At 36.8% G+C, this 12,145-nt stretch overlaps 1 protein-coding gene across 1 annotated transcript in view; it reads right to left on the reverse strand.

The window, feature by feature from the left end:
- Positions 1-1,412: 1,412 nt before the first annotated feature.
- The window catches only part of LOC100352716 (prostaglandin-E(2) 9-reductase-like), a 30,603-nt gene continuing 19,870 nt past the window's right edge, over positions 1,413-12,145 (reverse strand). The window contains exons 3-7 of the mRNA XM_008248610.4: positions 6,141-6,257; positions 5,412-5,489; positions 4,874-4,996; positions 1,827-1,936; positions 1,413-1,569 (exon numbers count right to left, since the gene is read on the reverse strand). Of these exons, the coding sequence (XP_008246832.4) occupies positions 1,413-1,569; positions 1,827-1,936; positions 4,874-4,996; positions 5,412-5,489; positions 6,141-6,257 (585 nt within the window). The remainder of the gene's footprint in view (positions 1,570-1,826; positions 1,937-4,873; positions 4,997-5,411; positions 5,490-6,140; positions 6,258-12,145) is intronic.

Consider the following 12,145-nt stretch of genomic DNA (forward strand, 5'->3'; position numbering starts at 1 on the left):
ACTATAAAGTATGACAAACAATAGAAATTAAAAGGGAATGAAAAAATAGTGACAAAAATAAAATATTCATTACTAGATTATTGATACTGTACAATCCTATAGATAGAGGATAGTAGTGGGAAAACAAAGCTGACATTATTTAAAAATGACTGGGCCATGTGCTTGCAAGATACAGAAGAATTTATAGCAAGCTTTGAAATATCTGATAATTTATGGATTACAATGGCTTCCCCCCCATACCGTCCCTCCCACCCACAACCCTCCCCTTTCCCACTCCCTCTCCCCTTCCATTCACATCAAGATTCATTTTCGATTATCTTAATATACAGAAGATCAGCTTTGTATAAATTAAGTAAGGATTTCAACAGTTCGCTCCCACACAGAAACATAAAGTGAAAAATAATAGATGATTTTTTTAAATGATGATGAAATCAGATCAGACCTATTGTCATGTTTAATCCCAGTGAGAGTCAAGTTGGGAGTTGATAATTTTTTTTTTTTTTTTTTTTTTTTTTTACAGAGGATCAGTTTAGTATGCATTAAGTAAAGATTTCAACAGTTTTCACCCCCATAGAAACACAAAGTGAAATATATTGTTTGAGTACTCGTTATAGCATTAAATCTCAATGCACAGCACATTAAGGACAGAGATCCTACATGAGGAGTAAGTGCACAGTGACTCCTGTTGTTGACTTTACCAATTGACACTCCTGTCTATGGCATCAGTAATCTCCCTATGCTCCAGTCATGAGTTTCCAAGGCTATGGAAGCCCTCTGAGTTCTCCGACTCTTATCTTGCTTAGACAAGGTCCTCCTCATGAAGGATCTCTGTGAATGGAAGGGGAGAGGGAGTGGGAGAGGGGAGGGTTGCGGGTGGGAGGGACGTTATGGGGGGGAAGCCATTGTAATCCATATGTCGTACTTTGGAAATTTATATTCATTAAATAAAAGTTAAAAAAAAAAAGAGTCTCTTAATGAAAACAGAAACATGATCTGTTTAAACAAAGACTTAAATACCTGCTTTACAAGACAGGAAAACCTAACTAATAATATATAGGTATTAAACTATATGAATTCTGAGAAATTAAAAATAAAATAATCATAAATTAACAACCAAAAATACATAGTCTGGTGCCCTAATTTCAGAAAAGGAAAACAAGATGCCCCTTTGCGATTGACTGCAGAGTATACTATCTTTAATGCTGCAACACTATTCTCTGCTTTCTGTTTCACCATTAATTCTATTTAGCCCTGATGTGTCACAAATATATACAAATCTCAAATGCATCATCAAAACCAGAGAAATAGACTTGGCCTAAAGATGTCTTGACATCTTGCTAAGAAGTACACAGTGAAAGATACTGTGTAGGATCCATGGTGCCTACAGCCCCACATGTCCATCACCTGCATGTTCATTTGATCCGCTTCTCAGTGAAACTCTTGGCCAGGACCACAACCCCACGCTGCAGCTGGTAGCAGAGGGCAATCTGGGCTGGAGTTTGCTTGTGCTTTTTTGCCAAGTCACAAACGACTGGATCTTCCAAGAGAACTGGAGCACTCTGGTCCACCCTGGAAGGAGAGGTAGAAAAGCTAACTTCTGAGGTTAAGTTTCAGACTGTCAGAGGCGTCCAAAAACAGATTAGCAGACCCATTCTGAACAAGTGTTGCTCAAAAGCGGTTCTTGGGTCACCAAAATAATATCATCTGACCCTGCTTGAAATGCAAATTCTGCCACCCCCCTGAGCCAGTTGATAGATAACTCTGCAAAACTAGTAATATTTCATCAACAATGATATTTTAAATAAACTTGCCTGTTTTTCTCTTACCATTTAGGGTCTCTATGTGATCCCAGAGCACTGTAGGCAACCAGAACAATGTCTTTTGACTTGCAGAATTCCAGCAGTTTTCTCTGGTTGAGATAGGAATGACATTCCACCTGTGGATACACAGATTGAAAAGTATGACTATATAAAAGGTTAATATTAATTTTAAAGAAAATTTTAAAGTAAATGTAGTTGAACTAAACAATGTAACATGATATTTAGACTGGACATATCTATAAATATAATTTTAAATTTTATTTTTAATATTCATCTTTTATTAGAAAGGTAGAGAGAGAGAGAGTGCGTGTGTGTGAGAGAGAGAGAGACTGAAGTTGAGACCTTCCAACTGCTAGCTCACGTCCAACAGCGATCACTACATTCAGGGCTGGGCCAAGCTGAAGCCTGGAGCCTAGAACCTATATGTGGGGGGAAGGCCCAAGTTCTACAGTCATCTAGTACATTTCCAGACACATTAGCAAGAAGCTGGATTGGAAATGGAGCCCCTGGGAATATAACTCTAATATGGGATTCAGGTGTCACAAGCTTAGGCTCAGTATCCAGCACAACGCTGGCCCCCAAGTAAGAATTTTTAAAGCAAATAATTTAATATTTTTTGGAAATAATTTAATATTTAATATTTTGTGGAAATATGAAAATATGAATTCCTGAAAAGAAGTACATACATGCTCAGTTCTTGGGTGGCTAAATAATTGTTTCTGTGTTAAGCAGACAATCAACACTTCTGGGACAAGGTTATCATTCTTTGATCTTTGGCACTGAATATGCCACAAAGCAAGCATTTTTAAAAGCCTCATTAGGGCATCTCCGATGGACTAACATATCTATATGGTAGGAATTGTATTGATAGATTTCAGCATCCAAAGAATAATGAGTAAAAATAATTCTAACATAGAGTACATGAAAATCCATGGTTCCATAGTTATCAATATATAAAAATGGAAGAGGGAATATAAAAATTTGCCCCTAGTGACAGTGATTATAACATTAACTTCTTTCTAATTAAAGGGAAAGTATTAATGTTTCTCCTATCTTACAGGAATAATTATGGTTTATACTGATTTAAGGTGCAAATGTCAAGTAACAAAAGCAAAAAGTGTACTTTAAATGCAATTAATTATTTACAAACAGCAGTGCAATCATCAGTTAAGACAAAAGTCATCAATGGCTACTTATCCATTGTGTAAAAATCGGTTAAGGAATATTTCATTCTTTGTTGAGTATTATCACCTAATTGACTACTGTTAATTGCAATGAAATGTTTTTCAAAAAATAAGAAAGAAATCTTAAAGCATTCAAATCTAACTTCTCATTTATGGAAAGTTAAAATAAAGAAATATTACTATAAGTCAACAATCTGAGAAAAAACAGAACATCTGCCAAAATCTGTCTAGATATTACAGGAAGAAAAGATTGCTGACCATTCTAGGAAAAAACAAGCATGACAAACCTAACAAATTCTATTTGTGAACTATAAATTTACTGCACTATAGAAAGACATTTGTGGACAACAAAGAAAAGTTACAGTATGGAAAATGTTAAATTATATGAAGAAGAAATTGAAAACTAATTTAGGCCCAATTGTGAAACTATATCTATGTGGTATGGTGTCTTCTATCCAAGGAGATATTTTCTGAGGTCTGTGTTGGATGAATAGCCCTTTTCAGCAAATAGTATCAAGAGGATCAGCAAAATGTTGTAGATATGTATTAAGACATATTGCTATATGCCTATTAACATTAGACACATAAAAAATATCTTCAATTGTGGGTTTGGGAGATAAATATGGAATATCTGTATTATCAAATATCCTGAATGTTTTAAATTTCAAATAAAAAATTTTGGAGTTGGGTCTGGCACCGTGGCTCACGGTTAATCCTCAGCCTGCAGCGCCAGCATCACATATGGGTGCCAGGTTCTAGTCCCGGTTGCTCCTCTTCCAGGCCAGCTCTCTGCTGTGTCCCGGGGAAAGCAGTGGAGGATGGCCCAAGTGCTTGGGCCCCTGCACCCGCATGGGAGACCAGGAGGAAGCACCTGGCACCTGGATTCGGATCGGCGTAGCTCTGGCCGTAGTGGCCATTTGAGGAGTGAACCAATGGAAGGAAGACATTTCTCTCTGTCTCTCTCTCACTGTCTAACCCTATCTGTCAAAAAATTGATTTGGAGTAAAATTCATATTGAAAGCCATATTAATTTTACAATATTTTTGTTGAGAATCAGTGTTTCATCAATATATGAATTATATGCCAGATTTTTCATTGAAAGGTCTTTATGTGTGATTGTAGGTTGTTACATACAAAGTTAGATCATGGAACCAGGCACAGAATAGATGTGGTTAAACAGCTGATTTGGTGGCAAAAAAGTGAGGCAATGCAGACTAAAATGTGCTCAGGGATAAGATCACTTAAGTTTTGCTAAAATTTTCAGAGCACTGATGTAGCCCACAATACTATCACCATCAACACCTAACTGCCACCTTCTTCCCCAGATTATCTTCAGTTATTTTTTTTCCTGTTTCTAAGTCTCTGTTCAAAAAACCTGAAAGAAAAGATACCAACTGGAAGGGTTCAGGTCTTTCAACACCAAACAAACCTTCACCGCCTATTTGACATTTATTATGTCTTTATTTACTACCGATCAGATATCTTCTTGGAGTTCTTTCCTATATAGAGTTCCTTCAACATCATCTTCAGCAGTCAATGCATCTGGTCATCCTCCAGATCATTGATCTGGGAAGAATTAATCTTCCCACTGAGGATTCATTATTGGCTGCTGCCTTTCTTGATCATTGTTACCACTCTCACACCTGCTCCATATTCTTACACATATTTCAGCTTAACATCTCCTTGCCATTTCACTAAGACAAGGACAGGCACAGAAACAATTGAGGGCACTTCCTTCCCTTGCTTACAGAGGCTCGGCCTGCAGAATCTTCTGTTTCACACAATACGTTGACAGAAGTGGCAAACAGATGGACAACTACCAGAAGCACAGGGAGCAGGGAATGAAAAGCAAGAAGAAGAGAATGTCACCTGGTTGCAGACAGGCTTGTACTTGAGCCCTGGCTTGTTCAGAATCATCTCCAACTGCCTGCGGTTGAAGTTGGACACCCCGATGGACTTGGCCAATCCTTCATCCTTGCACTTTTCCATGGCCTGGGAGGAACGATAGTGAAGAAATATTTTCACAGCTGGGTAGAATAATACAAAGGCATTTAACACAGTTAAGAGGAACATTATCCTGATTATAATGAAGGTAAGGGGCACTGACAGACACCAAAGAGAAAAACTAATAAAGAGCATAGGGAAAGACACTGACAACAAGACAAAGAATTTTGTGTCCTTCTTAGGAAACCAGAGGAAGTATTGTACATACACAGAAAAAGAAGCCTGCTTTGAATTCCACTAATTCTTTACCTTTCTGTTTCTCCCCAGTATTGTCTTCCTACCCCACGCTTTAGTACATTATCCTTTGTGCATCCATGAATGAATATCTCATTCGTTTAAGATTAATTGTGACCCGGTTTTCCCTTTCCCTGCTTCCTCTGTACTCATTCCTCCAAGTACTCACCTCCCAAGTGGCACAGAGATCCATCATGTCTAACATGACTTTTCTATTTTCATCAGTTGGGATAATCTCTTCCCCAGGCTAGAAAAGAAGCAGTTATTTCACTATACCACCGTATTCAGCTACCCAGACGACAGCAATACATCCATTGTATTTAGTGTTGCTCCACAACAGATGCAATGTGCACTGCATATGGACTGGTGGATAATGTCATGAGGCTACACTCCCCCTCTAACTGCTATTATGTGTATTAATATTTAGTATTTTTCCAGTGCATAATAGGGCCCTGTGTATTTATATTACTTCGTGTTCTTCTGTTCTTTACTCCAAACAAATATCCATTTCATTGTGAAGATCAGTTGTTAGGTGACCTTGATCTCCACCGATTATGGACTCTAGTATTGACCCAGGCAAAACATTCAGCGCTCTTTATTTTCCTGAAAATGTGTTCACCCAACAGCAGGCACTAGTACCACAGAACATGGATCAAGTTTCTATTCAATAATGATTTTGGTACTAGAAGATGCAGTGAAGCTATCAAACATAAATGAGCATGACTTGAGCTTCCCATTTATTTAATCCAATAAACGATGTAGCTTTAACTACCGTGAGCAGTTTCTATAAGTTATGTAAATTATCATTCTGTAAATTTATCAGTATTGTTCACTCATCCATGATAATGATAGCCATTCTGACTACTACAATGAAATAAATTTGATATGAACTGCCTACCTTCATAGATACTGGGAAATGAATAATATAGAGATCAACATAGTCCAGTTGAAGGTTTTTTAGTGACTTTTCCAAGCTTGGTCGTACCATCTCTGGTCGATGGAAAGTTGACCAAAGCTGCAGGGTTTAAACAGCAGAAGTAGTACCACAATGAATACATTAGTTAAAATACTTGATTTCCTTTAATTAATATTAAGGTTATTTTTACTGGTTAAAATGTAATGAACATGGAAGCACCATGATGCCTTCTTTTCGGGTTTCCTGTGTCCTGATCTATCTGTAAGAACTCTGTCATTTTTGGATATTACTAACAAATATTCTAATCCAAGGTGAATATTACACGAGAGATACAGACTTTATCAGGTAATTACAATGACAATAGTTTATATTTGACAGAATTTAGAAAGGGAAGACCTAGAGGTATTGGAAAAAAACAAAAATTTTTAGAAATGAAGACTTCAATACAGCAAATAATATTTCAGTTGAAAACTTTAACAGCAGATATGAGAGAAGGAGGAAAGACAAATGATCTAGAAGACAGGTCTTTTCAAATATCTCAGACCAAAGAAAATAATTAAAATTAATGACAATAATGTCTTAGATCACTGGGATACCATTAATATACTTGAGGCAGGAGTTTTGGAAAGTCATGGAGTAAGGCAAAAATGAACTGCTAACAGAATCTAGACAATGAAATAATAGGCAGAAACTTCCTTATTTAGAGAAAAGTATGCACACCCAAATATAGAAACTTCATAGAATCCCAAATAGGCAGGACCAGAAAGCAGTCTCACCATGGCACATTTTAGTCAAACTTTGAAAAAGAAAACATAAAGAGAAGATTCTAAAAATGATAAGAGAACAGCAGTATTAGCTTTTTTAAAAATTTTTATTTAATGAATATAAATTTCCAAAGTACAGCTTATGGATTACAATAGCTTTTGAAATAAATTTCACAAGTTGACAAATTACTCAACAGGAACTCCACAGGACAGTAGAGAATGAAGAGATACAGTCCAAGTACTGAAAGAAAAATTGCCAACCCACAATACTTTACCCATAGAAGCACTCATTCATAAATAAAGACGAAATAATGACCCTCCAAGACAAGAAGTCATTAAATAATTTATCACTATTCAGTAAGCATTACAAATGATACTTAAGAATGCAGTATATATAGAACAGAGAAAGACAATCATCATCATAAAACAGAGTGAAGTTATCAAATATACTAGTGAAAGAACAATGGATATTCAAAACAAACTGAATTTTTATGGAAAATAGGCAAGATCAAGTAATTACTTGCCAATAATAAACTTGAATTTAAATGACTAACAAAATTCCCATTAAAAGATACAGCCTGACTGAATGGATAAGAAAACAGTGCTCCACCAAATGCTGAATACAAGGTACACACTTCACCACCACGGACACACAAACTGAAATTGGGAGGATGGAGAAAGATATAGATGGAAAAATCAAATAAGCTATACTTACTTCAGACAAAATAGATTGTAAGGGGAAAAACTGCTAAAGAAAAAGCAAATAAGGCTATTGTGGAATGATCAAGTGATCTATTCACCAAGAAGATATGACTATTGCAGATATATATGCACCTATAGCTAGGACATCCAGTTTCATCCATATAGAGAAATACATAAGCTCCAAAACAATAGTTCTGGGGATCATTAACACACAACATACATCAATAGACAGATGAAATAGACAGTAAATCAACAAATAAAAAGCAGAGCTGTTCTGTACTCTTTAGGTAGAACTATTAGCAATCTATAGAACATTCCATCCCACAGCTGCAGAATATACATTATTTTTAACAGCACATAGAACATTCTCTACAATACTATTTGAGAACATAAAACAACCTTCAACAGATTTTAAAAATCAGAATCATATCTTGTATATTTTATTTTTTTAATTTTCATATTTAATTTGATTTTTCTTGAAAACAGAGATATCAATACCACAACATGAGAGATTTGTGACAATAATAATAGCATCATGAAAGAAAGGTGCATTTTTTATATGTTATGATTCCATGAAGCACTATTTATAATTACCAAATGACATAACAGCCATATAATTTGTATACTCTATACTAACTTCCACATATAAGAGAAAACTTGTCATGTTTGCCTCTCTGAGACTTGCTAACTCACTTAGCATAATAATCTCCACTTCCATTCATTTTATTGCAAATGTCCAGATTTCATGTTTTAGGGTTGATTAGTATTCCATTGTGTTATATATGCTATAGTCCCTTTATCAGGTCACCAGTTTGTGGACAACTTGGTTGCGTGTCAACCTAGACGTCCATCATACATCATATATCTTCCATCCTTTTGTTCAAACCCAAATGGCCACAACAGCTAAGGCTGCTTCAGGTTGAAGCCAGGAGCCTCATCTTGGTCTCCCACATGGGTGGCAGGGAATCAAACACTTGGGCCATCATCCACTGCTTTTCTCATGTCATTAAAATGGAGCTGGATTAGAATTGGAGCAAGTAGGACATGCGCTGGCACCCACATGAGATGCTGATGTTGCGATCTGTGGCTTTACCAGCTGCACCACAACCTGTACCCTTCACTGTATATTAAAATTTCCTTGGCACTACTGAAAATGAAAGATGGATACACAGCCTATTGAAATCTAAGGCATACAGCTAAAGCAGTATTAAGAGGAATGCTTACAAAAATAAGTACCTACATAAAAAAATGGAAATGTATCTAACAAATAAGTGAACAATGCACCTAGCAGACCTAACAAAAGAAGGAAAAAATAAACAAAACCAAAATTAGTGGAGAGGAAGGAATACTAAAAATTAGAGAAGAGATAAATAGAACAGAAATTTAAAACAATAAAAATGATCAATGAAATGAAGAACAGTTATTTCTGGGAAAAAAATTAAAAACTGATATACCATTATTGAGACTAACCAAAAAAGGAAGAAGATACAAATCAATAAAATCAAAGAAAAAGAAGATATTACATGTGATACCTCAGAAATACAAAGAGTCATTAGAAATGATTATAAACTATAGGCAAGAAATTGGAAAATCTAGAGGAAAGAGCTTACTACTGGACACAGAATTCACCAAAATTAATGCCCAAAGACAGGAATCCTGAGTAGATCAATAACCAAGAGTGAAGTTTAACCAGTATAAAAAGTCTCCCAACAAAGCAAAGTCCAGGACCAGGTGTCTCAATTGCTGAATTCTACCAAACTTTTAAAAAGAACTACTACCAATTCTTCTCAGACTATTCAGAATAATGAAAGTCAGGTAATCCTTCTAAGCTCATTCTATGAGGACAGCATTACCTTAATTCCAAAACCAGAGAAAAGTACTGAAGAAAAGAACTGTAGGCCTATATCCCTCATGAACTGAGCTGTAGAAATATTCTAAAGTATAGCAGCAAATTGAATCGAACAACACATCAAAATCATTAGCCATCATGACCAAGTATAGTATATCCTAGGTATGAGGGGATGGATACATATATGCAAATCAACAAACAAACACAGCATGTCACCTTAAAGAAGGATATAAACTATATGAAAATTTCTCAAAAAATAAAAATGGATCCACCATATAACCCAGCTGTCTCACTTCTGGATTTATATTTTAAAAAATGACATCTGTATATTAAAGAGGTATCTACAGTCCCATGTTTATAGCAGTATAATTAACAACAACAAAAATAAGAGTCAACCTAGATGCTTATCAAATGATGACTGAAGAAAGTAAATGGGTGCATATAAATGATGAAATATAACTTGGTCATAAAAAAGAAAAAGTAAACTGTAGGAGTGAAACAGGCACCTTGAAATGCAATGATATTGGGGGGGGGGCAGAGCCAAGATGGCGGAATAGTGAGGGCGCGCACTGACAATCCGGGAAAAGATAGTTTAATAAAAGTGGAGTTACGGTAGCCTCAGGAAAAGGATCAGGGAAAAATTGTATAGGAAACTCTTCCGGATCTAGTGGCTGTGATTCAGAGGACCTACGGGGAGAGCAAGGTTGCCTAACGCGTGGAAGCCAAGCCACGGGAGCTGCCGGGGCTGCAGGACCCGCCGGAGCCTCAGAGTCTGAGCGCCAGCGCTGAAAGGGGAGGTGAGCTAAAAACCTCTCAGTAACCCCAGACATTGGCGGGGAGAGGCAGAAAAAGCCTGCAGAGAACGAGGCCTGAAACCCTATTGGGTAAAGTTCACCAGGCTGGCTGGAGGAGAGAAAAAAATCTAATAAATAAGGGGAACCGGCATGGACATTTAGCCTCTCTCTCCACTCACCTCACAAAGCCGAGCAAGACAAAGGGCAGGTGCCATTTTACGTAAGTAAAGCAGTGAGCTTCATTTTGTATATGTAAAGCGGGTGCTCCTCATTAGCCAAGCAGAAAAACCTGACTCTGGTAAGCAAACGAATACCCACAGGGGCCAGATTTCATACATCAACTACTCTCAATTTCACTCAGCTGTGTGGAATTACTTCCCAACTGAGTCAAAAAAAAAAAAAAAAAAGACAGAGAGAGAGTGAGAGAGCAAGAGAACAATCAGGGTGAATCACCTTTGGCACACCCTTAACCCTGTAGAACCAGAGCTCTCTGACCACACCCATCACAGTCTTTAAGGATCCATCAAAAGCAGACAGTCCTCTTAATCTAGAGTCACAGTATAATGAGAAAGAAACAAAGAATATCTCCAATATGCCAAAAAAACCGCAAAAGCTGAGGAAACAAGAGCAAGGAAGACACTATGACGCCCCCAAATGAAATAGACACCCCAATTCAAGATTATGAAGATGATGAGATAGAAGAAATGCAAGAAGCAGATCTCAAAAAATTGATAAGAACATTAAGAAGTTCTCAAAAACAAATTCTTGAACTACAGAAATCCTTAATGGACAAGAGAGAAAATCTCTCTGGTGAAAATGAAATATTAAGGAGGAATCAAAATGAAATGAAACAACTAGTAGAAAATGAAACTGTGAAAGTGACGAGAAATCATAATGAAATGAAGAATTCAATAGATCAAATGACAAACATATTAGAGAGCCTTAAAAACAGAATGGGTGAAGTGGAAGAGAGAATATCAGATTTACAAGACAGAGCACAGGAAAATATACAATCAAACCAAAGAAAAGAAGAGGAAATTAGAAATCTAAAAAATATTGGGAATCTTCAGGATACTATTAAAAAACCCAACATTCGGGTTCTAGGAGTCCCTGAAGGCATGGAGAGGGAGAAAGGATTAGAAGGCCTTTTAGTGAGATATTAGCAGAAAATTTCCCAGGTTTGGAGAAGGACAGAGACATCCTAGTACAGGAAGCTCATAGAACCCCTAATAAACATGACCAAAAGAGATCCTCACCACGACATGTTGTAATTAAACTCACCACAGTGAAACATAAAAAAAGATCCTAAAATGTGCAGATTACTCTCAAAGGAACTCCAATCAGACTCACAGCTGACTTCTCATCAGAAACCCTACAAGCTAGGAGGGAATGGCGAGATATAGCCCAGGTACTAAGAGAGAACAACTGCCAGCCCAGAATATTATATCCTGCTAAGCTCTCATTTGTGAATGAAGGTGAAATAAAGACCTTTCACAACAAACACAAATTGAAAGAATTTGTCACCACTCTTCCAGCCCTGCAAAAGATGCTTAAAGATGTGTTACACACAGAAACACAGAAACACGGTCATCAATATGAAAGAAGGTAAATGAAGCAAATCTCACACCAAAAGATCACAGGAAGTTCAAAACATATATCAGAAAATATCCTTGGCAAATGGCAGGGCAAAGCTACTACTTATCAATAGTCACATTGAACATTAATGGCCTGAACTGTCCAGTTAAAAGACACCGATTGGCTGATTGGGTAAAGGAACAAAACCCATCTATTTGCTGCTTACAAGAAACATATCTTTCCAACAAAGGTGCATACAGACTGAGAGTGAAAGGCTGGAAAAAGATATACCATGCCAACAGA

This window comes from Oryctolagus cuniculus, chromosome 13 (assembly GCF_964237555.1).
Source record: "Oryctolagus cuniculus chromosome 13, mOryCun1.1, whole genome shotgun sequence".
Taxonomy (NCBI): Eukaryota; Metazoa; Chordata; class Mammalia; order Lagomorpha; family Leporidae; genus Oryctolagus; species Oryctolagus cuniculus.